Source organism: Daphnia magna, linkage group LG2, assembly GCF_020631705.1.
Source record: "Daphnia magna isolate NIES linkage group LG2, ASM2063170v1.1, whole genome shotgun sequence".
NCBI lineage: Eukaryota > Metazoa > Arthropoda > Branchiopoda > Diplostraca > Daphniidae > Daphnia > Daphnia magna.
Genome location: NC_059183.1, coordinates 2,957,396 through 2,982,443, shown reverse-complemented (window position 1 = coordinate 2,982,443; position 25,048 = coordinate 2,957,396). Strand labels below are relative to the sequence as shown.

General features: G+C 39.0%; 1 protein-coding gene across 1 annotated transcript; it reads right to left on the bottom strand.

Moving 5' to 3' along the window:
* Positions 1 to 10,635: 10,635 nt before the first annotated feature.
* LOC116916148 lies at positions 10,636 to 13,609 on the bottom strand. The gene is given in 7 exon segments (XM_032921352.2): positions 10,636 to 11,183; positions 11,257 to 11,639; positions 11,717 to 12,107; positions 12,109 to 12,295; positions 12,359 to 12,625; positions 12,713 to 13,004; positions 13,203 to 13,609. Coding segments are annotated over 6 exon segments (1,416 nt in total). The 5' UTR covers positions 13,206 to 13,609; the 3' UTR covers positions 10,636 to 11,183; positions 11,257 to 11,363.
* Between the last annotated feature and the right edge of the window lie 11,439 nt (positions 13,610 to 25,048).

The following is a 25,048-nucleotide window of genomic DNA, read 5'->3' as shown; positions in this document are numbered from 1 at the left end:
AAAAGCTATCTGTAGGTAGAAAATATTAATAGTTTACCTTTAAAAAGGTATAAAACCGCCATAGGTATAAAACATTTAAAAATTCTAAAACCGCCTCTCCTTAAAAGGAGAGGTAGGGCGGTTTTAGCGCAAAATCATCATATTGGGGGTTGGGTAATGTAAGTCCAGACACTTTTTTTGCCCTAGGTATTAAATGTCTGGAAAAAAGTGTAGACTGTATTATCGGTGGACTCCCCAACCCTAACTAGAACAATTTTTAAAATACAAAATAGAGTCTTTCCCCTACTCGTTATTGTCATTATCGGGTCGGGTAATCGGGTAGCATACGGAAACACCAAATTATTTTTATCAGTATACTAGCTGTCTATTAGTAAATTGTTAGTGGCTTATTGGATACATTTCCGTCGGCGACGCGGGAGATCGCTCGCTTGGGAGATCGCATCGCTCTGGCGTTGGTCCAGATGTCAGCATCATCAGTGAGGTAGGTAAGAAGAAGGAGTATAAAATAGGGACAGTTTGTGATATCTTCCAACAATTAGGAATCCCTAGCTTCCAAACCATTTTACAAACTGTTTGCAGCAGAATGCAAATGGGGTCGATGGCTCTAAGATGACGGTATTCTAGGCCATCAACCCCTGCTGATGTGTTAGCAGCCCGGCGAAGCTTAGCGTCAAGCTCTTGTTGGGTTGGCGCACGATTATAGAAGTTCATCTGGTCCTCTGATGGCTGGGACAAGCCGCAGGTGTCGTAGAGTTCCCTTGCACTTTGGCACTGCTGCGGAGATGATCTCAATCGGTTATAAGTCCTCTTGAAATATTCATCGGCAGCTTGTACAGTACCATTGTAGGAGGGTGAACGGTCTTCGAGCACCTCTCGAACGGCTCTTCTTGGGTATATGTTGAAGAGCCGCTGAATCATCCTCGCCTCGTACGCCTTTTGCTTGATCTGTCAACGGGCTATCTGCATCTGCCGGTTTTGGTTTCTTTTTCTTTTTTCAGGGTATCCTTGGGGTTGTTCAAGGCTGGGATCTTGTAAAATATGTGCTTTAGGGAGCCAGTCAGCTGTGCAACGTTCGAGGACGTCGTCTAGGTCATGTAGAGTCTCACAGATCAAGAAGGTAGGAACCCAGAGACTAGCAAAATCGTCGTCTTTTTGGCTCTGCTCTTCTGAGCTGTTGTGACTACGTCCTCGATTGCTTTGCTGACTGGGGACAAAGGTTAAGGTTTCAGGGCTAGTGAAGGGTCTAAAATCTCTTGTGATAAAATTTTGGGGTCAGTATTTTCTTGTGGAGGGAGTTCGTAAAGCCAACTAAAATTGTTTGAATTAAAAGAGGTGGTGAACTCCCATCTAAGATCTAAAATAGGGCTAGCGGTAAAATTTGCTGGAGATGGGACATTACCAGAGGATTCCTCGATTGCTGGAATTTCCAACACGGATAGCTCACCACGCTCGTCTTTTAATGCTGCGACCTCCTCTAGAGAGATCACTGCCGCAGAAGAGGCTCGGTTGGAGCTATCCATATTGGACATCCTCGAAAATTGGATTGTGGGTGATGAATGGGGATTGGAATGTATCTTTTGGTAATGTCCTTCTAGTGTAGGGCAATTTCCAGCTAATCCACACACTGCGCATTCCCTATATTTAACTAGTCGGAGTGTGTGGGCTGTCTCTAGGTGTCTTTGAATACTACCCATGGCTCTGGTGTTAGTTTCCAAGGTAATCCATTCACACCTAGGACATTTCGTAGTTTTCCCAGTGTATTTAAAAATTATATTGTCTATTCTGGAAGGGGAAAATGTAGAGAGAGAAGAGTGAGCGAAATCGACTACTAAACTGTCGAGCGGGAGACCCGTGTTCGAATCCAATGGCAGAATCATGTTTTTAGCGTTTTTTTTATAAAGCAAAAAGTCGTCCCAGTGAACGCCAGAATGAAAGCTTTGGTGACCATCAAAACCCGTGTATTAGAGCAGCTTTTGCCGGTCATCAAAGCCTGCTAAAATCATATTTAAGTCGTCATTGAAGAATTTCAGGACAGAATAAAGAAATCCTAGTAGTGCCGTTAGGATGAATAAATATCCTTTAAAAGACGTCAGTGTGCTGTGTGGGTTAGCTGTATCACCAAAACATCTCCTGTTAATGAGAGAACTCAAAAAGATTGCGGAAACGTTGAAATTGATCGATTAGAGACTAACTAACATCCAGGGTAAATTGGTCCGCAATGAATTGCAGCCACTAGACTCGGAAATTCCAATTTCGTTGGAGTGTTTCCCGTTTAAAAATTTTTATGAGTTTCTTGCTTTTCATGCCGAAATGAAGTCAAACAAAACAAGGCACTTTTCATTGGTAAGATTTTATGATTTTGTCAAGTACTCCAGAAGGAGTATGAAAACATGGTTCCTATCTGATTATCCTTTTTTTCTGATATCACTATGTTAGAAACTGATTTTGATTCTGATTCTTGCATTAGACCCACTAAATCGTTTAGGATATTCAACTGCTCCATTTCCATTGTTTCATGCGCTGGATGGCTCTTCAAACTGTAATCGAAATCGTTCAAGTGTAGCTCTTGAAACTCCGTGATAAGGTCCAAGTTTGACATGTGGATGTTTGCTTTTTGTTTTACCCAATACCCGTCTGTTGAATTATGTTCCCAGGTGTGATGGAATCCGTTTAAATTTACCAAATGAGTTTTTCAAAAACAATCTGAATAGGTATAGATAGACCGCCCGTCTACTCCGATTGTACAGTTTTTATCTTCATATGTAAAGAATGGTTGAAATCCACATTTGGATTTTTTTGCGGAGATTAAAATTCATTTTGCTTTGCATTTTTGGAGTGTCATCGTTTGTCCGAAGCATTGCAGTCTCGTACAAATGGGTAACCCAAGCGCTGAAGCAGCAAGAATGCCGTTACTTTGAGCCAAAATCTAGGCTTGAGTTCTCTAAATCATCAAAAGTTGGCAATATGCATCGCGTATTTCTTTAGCAAGTTTGTTTTCGTGTTCCGTTTCTATACTTATTTGATATTGCTCGTGCATTTTTTAAATTTCGAATTTGATCTTGTCATTGAATTCATCTATATTTTCGGGTTGGCCGCTTTCTGATGTTTCTCCTTTTATTGGTACCTCCGGTAACTGTTCTAGTGTTAAAGATGCTGCCTCGGGTATTTCTTACTGAGCTGTTTGTTCAGTGTCATCAATAATTTCCATTACTGCGTCTTCCGTGTTGGTGTGATCTTTCATGGCTGGGAGACCTTTAGTTGTTATATTTGCGGTTGTTGTATGATGTGTTGTTGATTGATTTATTGATTCAGTTGTTGTTTTTGCCTTAGTTGTCGTTGATGATATTGTAGTGGACGTTGTTTTAGTTGTAGTCGAGGGCACTGTAGGTTCAGTATTTGTAGTTGTAGGCTTAGTAGTAGTAGTTGTAGGCTTAGTAGTTATAGGCTTAGTTGTTGTAGTCGTAGGTTTTGTAGTTGTGGTTGTAGGCTTAGTAGTTGTAGTCGTAGGCTTTCTAGTTATAGTTGTAGGCTTAGTGGTTGTAGTTGTAGGCTTAGTTGTTGTAGTTGTAGGTTTAGTTGTTGTAGTTGCAGGATTAGTTGTTTTAGTCGTAGGCTTTGTAGTTGTTGTAAGCCTAGCGGTCGGTGGTGTGCTTTTAACGGTTGTTTTTATGGTCGTTGTTGCTATTGTTGTTTGAATTATTGTTGTGCTTAATTTTGTAGTCGGTTTTGTTGTCGTCGTGGTGCTTGAAGTAGACAAAATAGATTTTTGTGTGATGGGCGTGGTCAAGTTTTCGTTGTTTACTTTCCTTTCTCTTTTCAGAAGAGGTGGTATAGGTGGGAGTTGTTTTCCGTCCAATGGTTGTTGAGTGTGAATCGCTATAATGGCTGCTGCTAAAAGCGTCCGTATTTGGTGCGGGTTCCGATATTCGAAGCTGAAATGCGGTTTTCTACTTGAGCCATGACCAATGGCCTAAACTCAGACGTTCTACTTTCAGTGTGAGACACTTTCTGTCTGACGCCGGTGAATGTAGGTCCGTTCTGTCTGTTGCCATGAGCTGTCCTGTGTGTTCGAAAGTGCCTCAAATTGAACTGGTGTTGGCGCATTCCTGTAGAATAAGCATCGTTGTGTTTGCTTTGATGCAAGTGTTAGTGTTGAACCGTCTTATGGTGAAATCAGACGTATATTCGAAGGCTTGACCCTTATTGGTTACTTTGCTGCAGTTTCCTGACGGATACTTGTGATTACACAAGCACTAGGGAATCGTTGCTTGTGATAAATGTTTTCAGTTCATCTTGACATTTTGTCCAATCTACGTCACAATCCTCCATGTTTAGTTGTTCGTTAATTCCGTGATGTATGACACATTTTTCATTTGGATATTGTCCATTTTTCAACAATCCCCAGGCGATGTCCCTGATGATATTTCCACTGTCATGATTTGTTTTAAGGATAACTCCAAATATGGGTGAGTTGATTGTGGTTGTAACTGCTTTTCGTTGTTCTAATCGAAGCTCTTGTATGTTTTCCAGTGTTGCGTCAGGGAAATTTTCTACTATATCCGGGTTAGTGTTAATTGTTTGAAAAATCCATTGCTGATTTTCTGTCTCCGTGATGCAGATGTTGCTATTCTGTATACGTACCGTCTGGTCGAGGATGTATTCGAATTCTGACCTTGATGGCAGAAGATCATCTTTTAAAAGTTGGTTGTGGGTTATTATTGAGTTGCTGTTTGCAGGTTCGTAAGCAATATAGATGATTAAATTCTTTTATATAGTTCCCCAGGCATAGGAGATGATGTATAGTCGGGTCCCAAGTTGTTCATCTTCTAATAGACTGTTGAATAGAAATTAAACATCTTGAAGAATCCCACGTCTTGTCCTAGACTGATACAATTCTCTGTAATATTTGCATACTGAAGTATCCATGTTGGTATTTTGAAGGTATGTGGCTAGCTTGGTTTTGAACATCTCATATAAAATTTTTGTTGTTTTTGCAGGAAACGCCAAGTATGTCAGGGGGTTTCCAACCACTTTGTGTCCTCTTGGTACGATGTCCTTATCTGTTTTATTAAGAAACGATATTTCCATCTGTCGGCGAGACGGCTGGAGTTATCTTACTCCGGTATTCGGGGAATTTCCAGGTATCCTTTTCCTATTGGTAATGTTTGGGTGTACTGTAGACTTTTTCATCGAATTTTCACCCACCCTTCCCATTAAAATAAAATTCTGGAAAAAATTAGGGACGTTTTCACTATTTATGAGAACGTACACACAAAAAATAGTACCATTTGGGTGAAAATTGTAGCACTGAGAGAACCGCAAAAACGGCGTTTTTGCATAAGGTTGTTTCAGGCTTCCAAAGACTTCTGGTAGGTACTGTATGTTGTATTTAGTTATTTTCGTAGTTACGTCGTAATCTTTTTTCTGTCTTGTTTGGGATTGGAAGAGATGTTCTCTTGCCAGTTTTTGAGATTTTTCCCACTCTTGTGAATAAATCCTACTGGTATCCTCGTAGGTCTCGTATCTTCTGTCAATCTTCCGTCAATCTGATATCGTTGGACATTATTGGTTATCGCCCGAAAAATTGAAAGAATGGTGTTTCTTAAGTTGAGGCTGGTTTTGCTGTGTTGTAGGCAAAAGTAAAGAATGGAAGGTATTTGTTCCAGTTAGCAGGTTGGTCTGAGACATAACAAGCTAGCATGTCACAGAAAGTTCGATTGAACTTCTCCACCAATCCATCGATTTGTTGATGATAGGCCGTAGTCCTTATTTCTTTGATTTTGAACAGTTTACACACCTCTTGTATCAGGCTGGATAGGAAGTTAGTACCTTGATGTGTTAGAACTACTTCCGTAGATCCATATTTAGTAAATATGTTATTAACTAAAACTTTTGCAATTGTTTGGGTAGTTTGATTTCTCATTGGAACTGTAAAAACAAACCGACTGGCATAATCTGAAGAAACTAATATATACCTGTACCCCTTAGCGCTTTCTTCAACTGGGCCCACTACATTCATTGCAATCCTTTCCCATACTCCTTCACCTAAAGGCAAAGGGTGCCATGGTGCTTTACTACACCCTGCCACTTTTCTTTTATTACACATCAAACAACTTTTAACTCATTCTATTACGGCGGCACGAATGCATGGCCATGTATACTGTCTTTGAAGTCTAGCTAACGTTTTTCCTACTCCTAAATGTCCTGCCAATATATGATCGTGATTTTCTTTTAAAATTTTTAGCACCAGTCTCACTAACGTTACGGTTCGTCCAATTAAATTCGTTAAATTAATTTCTTACGTCCTCACTTGGATTGGTCTTTGCCATTTCTTGAGATATTGTTCGGTAATATTTGTCTTTTTGTTGGAGTTCGATCCACTTTTCCGTGTCCTTAAATTTATCGTTTTCTTCTTCGAAAATTACTTGTTTCGTTCTAGTTTCTCTGGTTTCTAATTTCTCGTTTTTAACTTCTGATTTCTCTTTTGTACCTGTTGACTTTGTTTCTACTTTCGCTAATGGCATTATTGGTGTGCGACTAAGAGTGTCAGCACTTTCGTGTGATTTTCCTGTCCGGTACCCAATAATGGTATCAAATTCTTGGATTTTAAGAGGCCATCGAGGTAATCTTCCTGCTGGTTCTGTCTTACTCATTAGCAATTCTAAAGGTCTATGATCTGTAAATACGGTAAACTTACGCCCGTAAAGGTACGTCCTAAACACGTCGATGGCGAGGATTATTGCGTAGGCCTCTTTCTCTGTGGTTGACCACTTGGCCTCGTGGTCGTTCAGATGTTTAGAGGTATAGGCTATGATGACTTCTACGCCGTCTGATTCACGGAGGTCCTGTCCGTCGGACTCCGCTGAAACCGCTGATTGAGGTGCAGTTTGTATTTGTGCCAAGACTGCTGCTATTCCATATCCTGAAGCATCCGTGTAGATGATCAATTCTCGAGAAAAATCTGGACTACCTAGGACAGGTCTAGTGATGAGACAGTTCTTAATACAATCAAAGGCATCCCTTTGTTCTTTCCCCTATTTCTATTCCACTGTTTTTCTAGTGAGCTCAGTTAGTGGGTGAGCTTTATCAGCAAAAGCCCGTATAAATTTTCTGTAGTAGCTAGCTAGACCTAAAAATGAGCTCAATTCTTTTACGTTTTTGGGAGCGGGATATCTGATAATCACGTCTAACTTCTTCGTACTTGGTTTTATTCCTTTCCAGGATACTATGTACCCCAAATAATCTAGTTCTTCTTTTAAAAATTCACATTTCTTCCTTTTCAACTTTAAATTCTGCTTCTTTAAGAAGTTTAAAAATTGCTTCCAAGTGTGTCACATGGTCAGTAATTGAATTACTTAACACTAAGATGTCAGCTAGGTAGACCAATGCGAATTTGTACAATTCCGTTTTCAAGATGTTATTCATTGCTCTTTGAAAAGATCTGGGCGCATTTGTTAATACAAATGGCATCCGATTAAATTCGCCTTGGCCAAATTCACAAATGAATGCTGTTTTGTGTTTGTCACTTTCCTCGATTTCTATCTGCCAGTAGCCGGTTAGTAAGTCCAATGTCGAAAAATAAACAGATCCGCACAACGCGTTGATTGTGTCATCTATCCTAGGTAGAGGGTACTTATCTTTAACAGTTATTTTATTCAAAGCTCTGTAATCGATGCACATACGCATCTCTCCATCTTTTTTAGGTACCATTACTATGGCTGCAGCAAAAGGACTGTGACTTTTTCTTATTATTTTGTTACTTAGCATTACCTCTATCTTAGTCTTAACAACAAGTTTTAGGGCTTCGGGTGTTCTTCGTAGTCTTTGATTAATGGGAGCGTGATCGTGGTTTGTATAACATTAGGGATTTTTTTTATTGCCATACGTTATATAGTTTACGAGTTATTGAATTACGAAAAATAGGGGTAAAATTTTTGTTGAGGGAAAATGTAGGGGTAAAACTGGACAGAAGGTGTCCCATACTGGACACGGTTAATTGCACTAAAAGTTTCTAGTTATTAATGTTAAAAAAAATTATAGAACATCTATTTTAGCGTACAATAAATTTCAGAAAAATAAATTAACATGAAGAAAATTAACGAATGAAGTTGGGGGGGGGGAGGACTGGACAATTTTGATACCAGATGGAGAAGTGGGAGGGGCATCTTAGATATTGCGTGATCGATTCTTGATCAATTGTTAGTGAAACAAATTTTTTGAAGCAGACAACACTTTTGGACCATGACTGGACCAACTTAGGCTCTGCCCATAATAAATCGATTTCATCCGATTGTACCCCCAAAACCGTGTCCAGTATCACCTCCAATGAGGGTCTATTTTTAATTCATTAACAACTCTTAAACCGTAATCCACAAAAAAAATTTTATACCGGCTATGTGTAAGTAAATGAATTAACTAGCTTCTTTAACTATTATATTAATTTTTGACGAGTCATAGCGTGGGCAATACCAAAAAATGTGCTGTAAATAAAAATAAAAAGGCAGCGTTCTTTTTTTGTTTCCTCTATAACTCGAGTATTTTTAAGAATTTCACCATGATTTTTTGTCACATATAGAAATTGACATTGACAACATCCCAGTATTTTTTCCCTCCCAGTTCATCATCACCAAGACCCGTAACTGCTACTGTCCTGTTTGGTACGTGTCCTTTATGAACCCGCCCACCCGCTCTCCCCTATCTAATATTTTACTGGATACTAAACTAGTGGCGGCAGCAGTGTCCACTAAGGCTATAATTTCCTTATTAAAAATTTTAATGGAACTTCGTGTCAGTTTAGGGATTTCTACTTCTACATCTGATCCTAAATTAAATGTCAATGGGGAATTACGTATTGGTTTTATGGTGTTTATCGGGGACCAGGATTGTTGGTATGTGCCATATTTGTCCAACATTCTCTTGCTATATGTCCTCTTCGGTTACACTTGTAGCAGGTTACTTCTCGATTTTCAGTGGTTCGAGGATTGTTGCCAGGGTTATGTTGTTGCTGTAGATATTGGTTGTTGATATAACGCACTTAATGTCTGTAGTTGTTATTTGATGGGAAATTGGGTCCGTTATAATTTCCTTGTCTACCGTTGAATCCGTTCCTGTATGGTGGGCGTTGATAAGTTGGATGTCTGGATGGCCTACATCCTGAAGAATTATGGTTTCTCTGCCTGACTGTTGAAGTAGGGAATCGGGATCAGCAACTCCTTCTGCTAGTTGGGAAAACCCACTTACACCCAAGAGGAGTGGAGACACTACTGTCAAAGTGCTGGGTGTAATCGGGCTCGCCTGCTCTCTGTGTTCTGATATCTTTTCATGGTAACATTGTAATTTTCCCTGCTCCCTTAAATATAACTACTGAAAACCTATTGCAATACTTGTCAATGTCTGTATATAAATATATAGATATAGTATCATACTTCATCAGGTTATGGGCCCAGTATGCTTATATAAGTTTAAGATTGACAGAACTAACTAATCAAACTTTCTTCATGTCTATATTTCATTACTATAGAATTTAGAAATCATGGCAGTTACACTACAAAACGCATTCAGAGACTTCAACCACGTGGTAAAATTTAATGGAGAAAACTATAATGAGTATAAGTACGAACTACTTAGCATGTTGGAACAACTTGGACTCAAGAACATGCATGAACCAGTTAACGGGATACTCAACACATGCCCATTCCCTGTAAGTATACAAGTGTGTCAATTTTCCCTATTACTAAGAAAATTAACACAACCTTAGCAGTGCATTCAAACTGTACCACAATCGTGCATTTTTTCTTTCTTCTTTGTATTCTCAAATACAACAGCCATAGGCCTATGTGTGACAAGCCTATGAAGACCAAAGTGAACCAACACTAAAGCTTTATTTTTTCTATATCTTTTCAAAGATACCAGCTCCAATTGTCATCCAACCAATTGATGAACAAGCCGAGAATAACCCAATTATTCCCCAAATACTGGGACCAGCGAACCAACGGAAAATCGATGCCTGGCAATTACCAGATGATTCAATTGACTGAATTGATGAATTAAAAAATTCAGACACAACAAAATGGACCCTAGAAATGGGTATACGACACGAAACCAGCTGTGTGTATACACCGGAACAAAATGGCACGGCAGAAAGGGCTAATCGGACTATTATGGAGGTGGCCAGATGTATGCTGTATTCCAGCAAAGCGCCACTCTGGCTCTGGGCAGAAGCTGCTTCTTATGCAGTTTATATCCGAAACAGGATTCTACCAAACCAGAGTAAAATGTCGCCCTTCGAGATCATGTACAAGCAGAAACCCGATTTGACGCCTATCCAGATTTTTGGATCAAAATCATCCGCCTTAGTACCCGACGCCAAAAGAAAGAAATTAGAAAGCAAATGTGAGGAAGGTTTTCTCGTCAGTTATGACGACTGCTCAAAAGTATACCGTGAATTTATTCCTCTCACGGGGAAGGTGATTGTAACTCGTGACATAATTATCGATGAGACAAGAGTTGGATTTCAACCAGACCTGATCCACAAAACAGCGACGACTTCTTTCCTAGAGTCTACATGTGACCCGTTCACAACCCTAGAGCCCCCGGATGACAAAGCCGCACAAAGAGAAGATAATAGGATTGAGATGAATCTACAAGTCCATGATTTATTGAATGAGGAGATTGAAGCTCATCACAATGAGATTGCACAAGCACCCATAATAGAACCAATACTTATGGAACAGAACAACAATGCCCGAGATGAAGTATTTGATTTCTTAATGGAGAATGCAATTGAGCAAGAAGCCCAGGCTATTATTCCCCAGAATTGATGGGCGGACATCGATAACCGAGAAGGAGAAGTGATTAGGGCAGTCAATCCGGAGCCAAATGCGGAACAACATATCAATGCTGAGATTGATATGGAACAGGCACCAGTAATTAATGACATGCCGATCATACCTCAACCTTTAGAAGAACAGCCCACTAGAAGATCAAAACGTCAACTACCCTACGTAAACTACAAGGAAGACACATCAGATGGATCCGAAATAGAAGAAGGTGCGAGGGCAGTCCTTGAGACAATGGTGTTAGAACATGATCCATCAACACCGTATAGCCCAGTTAGTGCTCTTCTCCTGGAACCATACATCCCAATCAGCTTTAATGATGCAATGTCCTGCCCAGAATCTAAACTTTGGAAAGAGGCCATTCAAGAGGAGTATAAATCACTCATGGAAAACAAAACCTGTGATATTGTTCCATTACCACAAGGTAGAAAAGCAATAAAAAGTCGTGTGGTCCGGTTCCCAAGTTTAAGCATTCGACGAGTCTCATAGTAAACATTCTTTGGATGTTGCGATGATCTCCATGTCCTAGTCTTTGGTGCCATGTTGTAAGAGATATCGATTTTTGAGCTGCGTTGGCAAAATCTTCCACATTTTGGATCTTATATTCAGGTAATACATGGTTTTGGCAGCTCTTTCTCCCGTTAGTATCCGTTGTTTGTTGTCGTAAAAATTGCATTTGTTTCCAAAGAAAATGCATTCAATTCCTGCTTCAGTAGCGGCTCCGATGGAGAAGAGATAATTTCCGATACCAGGGACATGTAGGACATTTTTAAAAATGTAATCACTTTTTTTCCCTTTTATCTGTACAAAGAAAAGGAAAGGAGAGAAATTCTTTACTTTTGAATCCATTGATTATTTGTTTATATACGTGTTTTTACCTCTGTAATAATTGGAACGTTTCCTCTGCCATGGACGGACAAGTTCGTTCCTCCGATGCGAGATACTGACCAACTTCCTGGTTTGATAGTTTCATAATCCATTAGGAGTTGACGTTGATCGGTCATACTTGCTGTCGCGCCCGAATCAGCGAACCAGTCAAAAACACTTCTGACGGCAAAGCATTGGGAGGCAGCAAAACCTTCGTCCATCTTATCTTCTTGATACTCATCCTGTTCCTCCCTGTCTTTTGCATTAGAGGCAGCATACGCCGACGAGGATTTCTTTCTCCTAAAGTGTTGATTGGCTAATTCTCTGGCTTCGACGAGTCTCATTGTAAACATTCTTTGGATGTTGCGATGATCTACATGTCTACAGTCTTTCGTTTCGTGTGTCAACTTCACAATAGATGCATTTCCATATTTTCGTGTTGTTATTAGTATTTGCGCCGGAGTAGGAACGTGAGGATTGGTGTCCTCTTTGGTCACTGACTCTTCCATTCTTCACACCTCTTAAGCCCTGATCCCCTGCACCACTGTGCCCAGGTTTTTTTTGGTCGTTGTGAAATTGATTTTTGTGGTCTGGAGGAGTAAAGAGAGTTGCAGGTAATTTTGTTTATACATAATGGATTATCTTTGTCTGACCTGAAGCATTGAATACATTGTTGTTACTGGTTGTAGGTTGATAACATGAAATTATTTCTTCATCTCCAATTAACCGCATAGTCATGTTGTCTATAGTTTTCTCCATTATCGGGACGTCCCTCCATCTCGCTCGAAATTCCTTGTAAGATTCTGGTAAAGAGCATATGATCTTGTTGATAAGTAGATTAGAAGGCAGGGGACTTCCCATTTCTCGTAACTTATTTGCAACATTACAGAATCTGTTAATGTGGTATCTTATGTCCTTTCCTGATGTGTAGGAAAAATAGAATAGAATATGTGTGTCAGCTTTTGTAAACTTGTTTAGTTTATAATATTCAGTTTAACAAGGTTTACCAGAATCATGCTTGATGTCGCAGAGTTGTTGGTGATAGGTATGTTCCAAATCGTCAGCTCTTTCAACGTATTGTGTCTGCATTTTCCTCCACATCTCTTTTGCAGTTAGGCATCCATACAAAGATTGTTTTTGCATTGGTTTATTTGTGGCTAAGATATAGTTGCGGCATGTTACATCCTTTAGGTGCCAGGCATCGATTTCCAGTTGGTTCGCTGGTGCCAGTATTTGGGGAATAATTGGGTTATTCTCGGCTTGTTCATCAATTGGTTGGATGACAATTGGAGCTGGTATCTTTGAAAAGATATAGAAAAAATAAAGCTTTAGTGTTGGTTCACTTTGGTCTTCATAGGCTTGTCACTCATAGGACTTTGGCTGTGGTATTTGAGAATACAAGGAAGAAAGAAAAAATGCATGATTGTGGTACAGTTTGAATGCACTGCTGGGGTTGTGCATTAATTTTCTTAGTAATAGGGAATATTACAATGTTACCATGAAAAGATATCAGAACACAGAGAGCAGGCGAGCCTGATTACACCCAGCACTTTGACAGTAGTGTCTCCACTCCTCTTAGGCGTAAGTGGGTTTTCCCAATTAGCAGAAGGAGTTGCTGAACCCGATTCCTACTTCAACACCTGGTCTAACTCCATATGTTTGCGGGAAAACTAAACAAATAATAATGGTTTTAACATTTTTTTTTGGGAAGCCAGGTCTTGAAAAACAGTTACTATTTACTACGGGTACTATTTACTTGCCAGTTATGTGTGAGAATGATACCAGAGTAATTGAATACTGGTGTAGCCACGGCCATGTTAACTCCCCCTCTCGGATTTTTTCCCAAAAGTTGTTGCCAATTTCACGTATCGATTGTGAGAAAATGAGGCAAGATATCGATTTAAGTGTCCCATAACCGTAACTGCCACCTATGAATTGAGTTTTAAGGGTTGTTATTGTTATAACAACCCATATGTTTATACATACATTTTTTCACACTAATTAATTAAGCCACTTTTTGTTTACTTTCTGAAGTACAGACGACGAAAATGAGCGAAAACATAGCGAAAACGTAATACATCACAAGTTCACAACACAGCCGCTGTGGCGCTTTCGTTATGGGACAGAAAAACTTTCAGGCCAAAAAGGCAATGGGAGGGCCCGCCATAAGCGTGGCTACATCAGTATTCTATTACTCTGATGATACCTACCTATTCTTTAATATCTCGAATTTCCATCATCCGTTGTAGACGTTGAAACCTTTTCTTTGCAATGGGCTTGGTGAAAATATCCGCGACCTGATCTTTAGTGGGAGCTTTTACCATTTTAAGTGTTCCGATTTCTTGATGATCTCGGATTAAGAAATATTTGATGTTAATATGTTTGACTCGTTGGTGTTCTTCGGGATCCATTATTATGCTTATCGCACAATTGCTGTCACAGTACATGGGAATGGTTCCCGTGTTGATACCTAATTACGCCAAAATTGACTTGAACCAGATGGCATCTCTTGCTCCCTCCGAAGCAGCATAGAATTCTGCGTCGGTAGTGGAAATGGCGGTTGCTCTTTGACGCTTGCTCCCCCAAGAGACTGCACCTCCATAAAATTGGAATATGAAGCCCGTCGTCGACTTACGCTTTTCCATGTCTGATGCAAAGTCAGCATCTGTAAAATCCGCGAGGGGTGTCTCAGAATTTTAAATTTCACCTCCAAAGCAGATTCCATGATTTTTGATGCCAGCTAGAAACGCAAGAACTCTTTTGATCGCCTCCCAGTGTCCACTTCCAGGGTTTGATACGAAAGCCGATATTTGGTTAACCGCGTATGAAATATCTGGTTTTGCCATCTTTGCAAGGTACATTAGGGATCCAATCGCTTCTCTAACGGAACGTTTTTCCATATCTCGTTTGTCTTCTTCTGTTGTTGGGGACATTTTGTGGTTCACTTTGTTGCTGGAAGCGGCTGGGATCGACTTATAATTAAAATCTTCCATATTGTACCTCTTCAATATTCTTCGGACAAAATCCGGTTGGTTGATGGAGAGAGATATTTCTTCTCTATTTCTAGAAATGTCCAAACCAACAAATCGATTCGGGGGCAATGTCCTAACTTGGTATTTGCTGCGCAAGTGTTGGAGAATGGCTTCAAAGACTTTGGGTCGGTTGCTACAAGCTAAACCGTCGTCCACGTATATAATGAGGATGGTATATTCCCCATCCGGACGAATTCTTAGATATAAACACCGGTCATGCTGTGAGCGTTTAAAGCCGAATCTGATAAAGTCACTATCAAATTCCTTGTTCCAACAATTAGATGATTGTTTAAGGCCATAAGTTGGTATCTTCAGATCACACACTTCTTTTTCCCTTCCAGGTATTACATACCCCTCAGGTTGGCGCATGTAGATTGTCTCTTCTAATTTCTCTTATAGGAACGCAGTTTTAATTTTAATGGCAACATTTCCAGATTGAACACTGGGACGATCGCCAGGACCAGTCGAGTAGAATAGTGTTTGACAAAGGGGGAGTAAGTCACTAGGTAGTGGAAGCCATATAACTGATCATATCCGCAGGCTACAAGCCATTCCTTGTATCTCGCGTTGACTCCTTTATGGCCAGGTTTATAATCAAGTATCCATTTGCTTTTAATATCTTTTCTACCTTGTGGTAATGGAACAATATCCCAGGTTTTGTTTTCCATGAGTGATTTATACTCCTCTTGAATGGCCTCTTTCCAAAGTTTAGATTCTGGGCAGGACATTGCATCATTAAAGCTGATTGGGATGTATGGTTCCAGGAGAAGAGCACTAACTGGGCTATACGGTGTTGATGGATCATGTTCTAACACCATTGTCTCAAGGACTGCCCTCGCACCTTCTTCTATTTCGGATCCATCTGATGTGTCTTCCTTGTAGTTTACGTAGGGTAGTTGACGTTTTGATCTTCTAGTGGGCTGTTCTTCTAAAGGTTGAGGTATGATCGGCATGTCATTAATTACTGGTGCCTGTTCCATATCAATCTCAGCATTGATATGTTGTTCCGCATTTGGCTCCGGATTTACTGCCCTAATCACTTCTCCTTCTCGGTTATCGATGTCCGCCCATCTATTCTGGGGAATAATAGCCTGGGCTTCTTGCTTAATTGCATTCTCCATTAAGAAATCAAATACTTCATCTCGGGCATTGTTGTTCTGTTCCATAAGCATTGGTTCTATTATGGGTGCTTGTGCAATCTCATTGTGATGAGCTTCAATCTCCTCATTCAATAAATCATGGACTTGTAGATTCATCTCAATCCTATTATCTTCTCTTTGTGCGGCTTTGTCATCCGGGGGCTCTAGGGTTGTGAACGGGTCACATGTAGACTCTAGGAAAGAAGTCGTCGCTGTTTTGTGGATCAGGTCTGGTTGAAATCCAACTCTTGTCTCATCGATAATTATGTCACGAGTTACAATCACCTTCCCCGTGAGAGGAATAAATACACGGTATACTTTTGAGCAGTCGTCATAACCGACGAGAAAACCTTCCTCACATTTGCTTTCTAATTTCTTTCTTTTGGCGTCGGGTACTAAGGCGGATGATTTTGATCCAAAAATCTGGATAGGCGTCAAATCGGGTTTCTGCTTGTACATGATCTCGAAGGGTGACATTTTACTCGGGTTTGGTAGAATCCTGTTTCGGATATAAACTGCATAATAAGCAGCTTCTGCCCAGAGCCAGAGTGGCGCTTTGCTGGAATACAGCATACATCTGGCCATCTCCATAATAGTCCGATTAGCCCTTTCTGCCGTGCTATTTTGTTCCGGTGTATACACACAGCTGGGTTCGTGTCGTATACCCATTTCTAGGGTCAATTTTGTTGTGTCTGAATTTTTGAATTCAGTCCCATTGTCAGTTTTTAAATCTGAATGGAATAGCCAGTTTGGTTCTTGATGAATTTGATGAATGATAATCACCTACGTGATAAGGACAGTTGTCTCTGCTCCGACTGAGACTTCTATCCCTATTCTATTCTCCGCTGGTATGTCTATCTGTGAATCGTACCCTTGAATCTCGTGATCTTGAATAACGTTCACCTGATACTGGTTTTCTTTTTTCGTACTGGCCAGCGGCCGCCATGGTTACGTCGTTCTCCGGTGAGGATGCACGCTTTTTAATAGTACATTCTAGTTCTGACAGGGCTTCTGACAGTTTCTGGTCTAGTAATAGGATTTTATCGTCTTGCTGTTTTTCATGATGCGTTATCCCTGCAATGACAGCTGACATCTGTAGCTTCTTTTGTGGGTATATTTTTTTCCAGAAATGAATAGTTGTCTGCATAAAACGTCAGAGTCTTCAGTGTTTTCTGGCATTCGTAGGTAAAGTTCTGCTTTATATTTCGGTAGTAATCTTTGTAGTGTGCTTTTTCTGTGGTCCCTCATCTTTTTCACTTTGTTTAGTAATTGGCCTTGGATAATAGTTTGGTTATGATCGGCCCTTTCTTTTTTACCAGCGATGGTATCGTAGAGATTGTTTTTCCTTGATACGAAATCTCTTAAGTTTTCTTCCGGTTTTTGAGTTAGTTTTAAAATTTTATTCTCCAGCGTGGCTTAGTCATAAGTGTCTTGAAATCTTGTTACGATGGCTTTTTTCCAATCCTGGTAATTAAGATCATCGCCTTCCTCCTCAGCGTAGTTTCCATGCCATTCAAAGGCTTCGCCTTTCAACCGATCAGAGAAGAAACGTATTTTTTTATTGTTATCCCTTCGTTGTTTCGTGCCATATTCTCGGCACCTCGTAGCCACTCTCATATTAATTTGTCAGTGCTTTTTTCTTTGAAGATTAGGATTGCCTTTTTGTCTTCTCTGGATTATAGTTCTCCTAGGGCCTTCACTATTGGTTGAGTTAAGTACCTGTTCACTTTCTTTGCGTTTTCATCGTCCTCCTCAGTTGCTGGAATATCGTAATCCTTGGAATTTTTATTGGAGGTCTTCGCGAATGTCTTCTCCGTTTTGTTTTTAGAAGTGTCCTCGTTCCCGTGTATTACGCCCACGTCGACCTTCCTTTTTTTTTTTTTTTTCTTGCTCCAAATAGATGATAGTCTTGTTTAGGTGTTCTATTTGGGTTTTAAGGTTTTCTATTGTTTGTTCGAAGTCGTTCGTTGGTTCTATTTCCAGCTCGTAGTGGAGTGACTTGTCTCCATTGTCTGTCGGCAAGGTCAGCTCGTTTATATCACCCAATACTTTGGTTATTTCTCCTGGTTCGTCCTCGTCTAACCTTGAGTCGTTGGAGTCTTCAGTCTCGATGAATTTAACTTGAAGTTTTTTGTATTCTTTCACGCGCCATTCTAGAAATGTTATTTGATTTTCTTGTGCTCGTACCCGAGTTTGGAGTTCTTGAATTTCTTCTTCAAGGTTCTTGTTCTTTGAAGTTAAATCTTTCAAGCTTTTCTTTAAATTAATTTTTATTCTGCTGTAGCCTTATCGAGTCTGCCTGCTAAAACATTTGTTTCTTTTTGGAGCTGTTCCTCATATAACAATTTAATGCAGGAACTCATCCTCATCCTCATCCTCAGCCTCTTGTGTAATGAATACATAACCTTCCTGCGGAGAACTCTCTTTCAGATTGAGTACTCCTGGCAGGAATGGAAAGGTAATTAAGTGCCATTGCTGACGAGCTAGGGAATATCTCTTTTTTCATTTGCCAATAGAGAAGTGGGCCTTTTTTTTCTCCAATCACATCCTCTTGAAAATAGCGTTTTGTTTCCGCAACAATACTTGGCATCTATTTTTTAATTTTCGTAAATTCAATGTTAACTAGGAAAATATCAGTTTAAAGACGGACCTTTTTTTCTTATAAATAGGTGATGTCCAGCAATCTTCCTCGTCCTTCTCAACAGTCGCTTCTTCAAATGATTTCTATAAAATCATCAAAATTTTTCTTAATCAATTTATAACCTAGTTTGTCATTCTTGGCAAATGAGTTTTAAATTCTGGGATCAAGAAAATTGGCGTAATGATACACCAATGTCTCTTTAGCCTTCGTTAAATAAGAATTCAATTTCCCTAAAATTTTTTTTATGGGCGCCTCCAAATCCACGACATATGAAGTAGATTTTTTTACAAACTACAAATTTTTAATTTACATCACTGCAAATAACCCACATAACAATTTAATGCAGGAACTCATCCTATATCTGTCTTTCTTCGACGTGCAGTACTGGACCGCCAAAGGACGTTATAAGGACGCGCTTAAGCCACGGTCCTTATAAAAAATAAATCACATCCCTCTGAAGACGTCTTATTTTGATCCCTTTCCTTTAAAGCCATGTTTCCACAATTAACAGTGTAGCATTGGGCTTCAATTTTGTAAGAATTACGTACACTACATGAAATAAAAATCCAGAATTTATTTTTCAATACGTAGTGATTGGTTAACAAGAAGAAGCTCAGTCTACGATGCGGGAGTCCAATGATCGAAACTCATAATAGTTATGTTTCTCTTCTGGTATTTTGGTCAAAGAGCGCAAGGTGTAGATTTATTAAATGCTTAAGTTTATTCAAAAATTCATTTCTTTATGATGGAAGCCAAAACTATTTCACTGTAAGATGTGTCAGTCTAAAAATATCAAAATATCAATGAATGTTGCGTATATGGTAGACTACTCGACTGTCATGCGGAAAACCCTTGTTAGAATCCTACGGTAGAAAACTTTTTGAATTTTTTTTTATAGAGCAAAAAGTTGTCCCAGTGAACGCCAAAATGAGAGCTTTGTCGACTATAAAAATACGTGTATTAGAGCAGTTTTTGCTGGTCATCAACACCTGCTAAAATCGTCTTTAAGTCGTCATTCTAGGATTTCAGGACAGAATAAAGAAATCCTAGTAGTGCCGTTAGGATGAATAAATATCTTTTAAAAGACTTCAGTGTGCTGTTTGGGTCTGCTGTTTTTTCAGACTTCTTTTATCTGGTTTCCTACAGGTTGAGTTTCTGGATCACTTTGGTCTTCCCACCTTCAAGTTTGTTGATTATTTCTTGCCCTTCCGTCTCGACAGTTGCGTTGTTTTCCTCTTTTCTTTTGAGAAGGTTCTGCAATTGGTTCTCAGTTGCTAAGGTGGTTTCAAGGCTTTGTTCTAGGTCAGTGATTCAGGAGTTGGCTTTCTCGAGGTAGTTCTTCAGAGCATCGTTGTTTTCTTGAAGTTGCTGTTATGAACTGCTTTTAGCGTATTCGGAACTTTTTGCCTTCTTTTTGTTACTCTCCAATTGTTTTTGCACGTTAGAAAGTTCAAATTTTAGGGTAGATATTTGCTTTTTATCTTCAAATAGTGCAAGTACTGACTCTTTCTGCAATACACTAATGGTACCGAACAAAATTTCTTTTTCTTTTCCATGCAATGTGTGTGGTTGTTGGAATAAACTAAGGAGTGTTCTGGTGTTTCCACCTTGTGAGATTATGTCGTCTTTGAGTGTTTTAGTAGCATTTGCAATGGTTTCAGCTGTTACACCATCTGTTACTTTTAAACTTTGTTCTAGAAGGTAGTAAGTATAAAAATGCAGTGAATTTTGCGTCGCTTGACTTGCTTCTTGTTTCTGTGTTTGTAACTGTTGGATATTTTAAGTTGTTGAGATTGTCCGGTATGATTTACTTCTTTCTAAGTCTTGATTAAATTCTAAGTCTATTAAGGTCTTCCAATGGTCCAAAAATTGTTCTCGGCGATGACTTAGGTTTGGGTCTTGGTCGGTTAAATCAGATTATTGTAGTACGGGGTATAAAGGTAGTAGTGTGTTCTCGTTGAGAGCAGTCTTTTGTACGGGAGAATCAAACGGCATTTGCTTACCTCTGTGGTGCTCCGATATTAGTTGCTTGAAGACTCGTTCTTGTAGAGCACTTGCGGCTGGCACTTGCACGGGTCAGACACTTTTCTTCCAATAACGAATGTTAGTCTCGTTGGGACCTCCAAATGTAAAGTTTCACTGGCCGTGTATTTATGCCAGATTGAGTCTTCTCAGTACTCTGAGACGACTAGACAACTCCGATTATGATGTTACAATCATGCGATTTTATATGAAAAATTGAAGGTTAAGAAGGGAGCGGTTTAAAATAACTTTTAGTTCTTTGATTAACAGTTAGCCTAAGGGAAGGTTGCATACGTGACGACCTTCTTGTGATTGGAGTTGCTGTTGCTGGGAGGTGTTGCTGCTGCCTATTACACTAGCTTGGAATTTACGCCCTTTCCCTGAGGTTATCCAATTTTACTGTACTTTCTAAGGCTATTCTGGAATTTCTACTTAATAAGGAGTAATGCCCGATGACATCACAGAAAGTTTAACATTCGTAACTACAGCATCGACTGTAGCGTCTGTAGGAAGAGATAAGCACATCTGCTGCTGCCACACTGGACTTAACAAAGCTGATTGAAGCAGGGCAAGTAGCACTTGTAACACACTGGATCCAGAAAAGATTAAATTAAGAAGACCAACAAAGAATGGCAGACCTGAGACATCCTTCTCAGGGGGGTTGCCCTTCACCAAGTAAAAGTGATTGTAACTCCTCCTCTTTTACCTTCAAACTCTTGCTTTGTTTTAGTATAAATACCACATGTTTGTAATGGTGTAATTAGAGTTGTTTTAGTGTTTTGAGAGCTAGTTCAACTCTACACATATTGTAATACACACGGTGATAAGAATTTTTTACATCACACATTACGATCACTCAAAAAGAATCAAATGGAAACCGGTAGAGTAGCAAAACTCTACCCAGGATCTGATAAAAAAATTAGGAAAGTAGGGGTATTAATTGCATACCAGGTCAAAGGAATAGGGACAAACCAGATCTACAGAGATAAAAAATGTCTTTATCCGTTAGAGTTACATGTGGGTCAAATCGACGACGACCCGAGTAATATAGCACCGATTCCCGACGACCCGAGTCATGATTCGGACTCAGAGTTAGACGACGGTCCAACATGAAAAGTGGTCGAAAATTCTGACGCCTGAACCCGATCACACGAGAGAAATGGTAACGGATACCGAACAAGACATAGGTGGAACCTGAGAAGTTGAAAAATAACAACAACAGAACAAATAAATGGAAAAATGAAGTTTTTTCAGAGTGATTTTGAAATTTATTTATTTGAAAAGCTGAACCGGGTAGTAGAAACGCAGATTCTCAAGATTCAACATCTTAAACCGGGTTAAGGACAACCCGGGTTGAAATTCTTAATACACCAATTAACCTGAACGAGAAATTCAATTAAAACAAACCATCAATTAACTCTGATCAATAACTCTGTCAATTAAAGGACCCCCGCGAATTGATGAAAGACCCATTGGAAGCAACATCTGTGCCAACGTTTAAATGATTGGTTAGCTCTATTTTATTAATTGTCAATGGTGTTTTTGTAACTTGTATATAAAGGCCTGTTTAGGCCGAGAAATACAAGCACATTTTCACCGAATTTTTCGGTGTCCAAGTCTCTTCATTTGCATCCGGTAATCCGCTTTTTCGCTTTTCCCCCTTGTTACCTGCTTCTGCCGATGTATCCAGTCGATCGTCCTCCGTCCTGCCCAGCTTTTCAGCTTCGCCATACAGCCCGGTCATCCTACTTACCGTTCCATCAGCGCAACTTTGTTGTCTCCAGCTTATATCACCGGGATTGAATCCAGCTGCTACCATAGCTAGTATAAAAAAGTCTTGTCTCTTTCGTTATTTTCCCGTTTTGTGTCAGCGGTGATAACCGCAATTGCATGCATTCTTTGTGCTGGACTCTTGGACCGATTCCAGCCGTAAAACTTGTCCGTTATTTATGTCCCCTTCCAGTCTTAAAAGATGGTAGCTCACAACTTTAACACTTTAGATGGGTGTTAGGCCAGCAATTCTTTCAATTTCTGAGTTGGCAGTTCTGACATTTCAAATTTCCAGCCCAAATCGATAGAAGCGGGTAAAAAACCATTGAGAAACTCAACGGCAATGGGAAAAAAAAATTTCGTCGGCGAAAAAGTTTGTTTGTCACAAACTAAAAAAAAATCCCATTAATACACTAGGTTAATTTAATTGAAATTTATTTAAAAGAAAAATTTTTAAAGGTTGTTACATCGAAATGTTTCGAAATAAGGCTTCAAAAAAGTTCGTAACATGAGAAAATAATTTTTTAAATAACGTGGTAACGCCAAAAACCACCGTTGCCGAACGCGGTGTCAGGATGTTTGTTGACTAGCATACTATTCAACAACCATTGATGATAATTTTTTTTAATAGTTCAAAATACCATTTTCTTTTCTTAACGATAAATGAAACTGTCATTAGCATGCACCGTTTTTGTCCCTCCCGACTACCCGCCCGCGCAAGACACCTTCGACGTAAGAGCCCATGTTAAAAAGCTCTGAAAACGGTTGGTGTTCGGACACTAAGAGCAGGTGCTATATTTTTATGTTATATATTTATATTTTAATATTCTGAGCTACCAGTAGGGCTTAGAAACGTATAAATAGGGTAGTTTTTTTTTCGATCGGTGGGATCGTTGTGGATTTTCGTGCGGTTCTTTCGTGTTTTTCCGGGGGGTTGTCGACTCGTTATTTGGGTGTACAAATTTAAAAATAAAAAATCATTTTTTTTTTATAAATATATATTTTAAATTTATTTTGTGTTTTTTCATATTTTTTTTACTTTTTCATATTTTTGCATTTTTTCATATTTTTGTAATTTTTGTTTTTTTGTTTTTCATGCTTTCTTACAAAAAAAATTATTAGGCCTTAAATACTTAAAAATGCAAAATATAACAAAAAGAACAAAAAAAAAAAGAATAACGAATTGAAATTTCGAACATTAAAATTTTGGGCTCCTCAACCGTCATTGACGGTTCGTCAATAATTAATGATTGTGAGGAACCCTGCTTTACCCAAAGAAACCGACCTGACCCACCCGAACCGAAAAAATATTCGAAATTCGATTCTAGAATACGAATAGAGCAGTAAAACATTCTACGTTGCACGTTCTCCACAAATACAAAAATATCATTTGTGTCGAAGTTGGTCTGGTGTGGCAGCGTTTTATGGAGAAACCAACTTCTACACGTTAAAAAATTAGTTTTCATAACTATAATTAAGATTTTCTCCCTTTTCTTCCTTGCAGTTCCCAATTTTTTTTTCTAGCCCCGGTTCTATCTGGTTAAATTTTATTTAATTATTGTTTGTGAATGGTTTGTTGCTCATCCCCTTGTATCAGACGAATTTCTGGCAGCAAACGAAATTCTTCGGCTAGAAGAGACAAGCCACTTAAAAACAATAATAAAATAAGAATAAACCTTCTACAGTGTAAACCTTCTACAGTGTTACAAGGCATAAGTCCATATCAAAATGTTTTCAAAATCTTCATTTTTCGGTGTAAATCTTGTTTTACGGTAGGGTTCTTCTATTTTAACTATTTCCGTTAGGATCATAACTTCTCCCGTATGAGAATTTCAATATATTAAGTATAACTTTTACAGATTTTTAATTTTTTAATATATTAAAAAAAAATCGATTTTTTACATTTTTTTTTCATATTATTTTATTTTATTTTTTTTTTTTTTTTTATTTTTCGTATATTTCGCTTAAAACTTTTGGGGTGTACGAATATTTTTTCGAGTTGATAACCCCACCCCCTAATTAACCAAACAAAAACAAACCATCCATTCACAAAATATCGTGTTTATTGATATTTTGTTACATGTTCTGCAGAAATATGTAGCCCTCATAAAGCGCTATTGAATATAGTTAAATTTGTGGCTTTTCGAATTATTGTTTTTCCAACAATTATTATTTTAAGCAGTGATCGGCCAAATCGATTTTGATTTAATGTCCATATCGATAAAAATCATTTGAATTAATCGTCATAAAAAATCATGGTAACAGACAATTCTTTTGCGACAAAAAGGGTATTTTTATGATGCAATGAGGAAAATTTTAATTATCGCGAAAAAACAACGACCACATTAGCCCATTATGTTAAAAGCTAAATGCATGCTAAAAATTCGGAATACCGTCCGCGTTTCTAAATTTTGTTTGGCCACTGTATGTGTGCAACGTGCATTAAAACATGTATAGGACCCTCCTGAAGATGGAACACTTCAACGGATTTCTTCCCTTTTTACATGGCGTCTTGGCGCTACGTCATTAGACCATCTGCTAGCTACCACCATCTCCTAGCTCTATTGTGAATTTGCTCTATAGAACTCTTTTTTCCTTGATTTCTTTGAGGAAATCGTTGGCAGGCATTTTGCTGCATCCCAGTTGTTACTTTATTATCTATCTGGATATTTACTGTATATACTTAATAGCCACGAATTTGCTACTTTATTGCTCCGATCGGCGGATCGTCACCCGGTA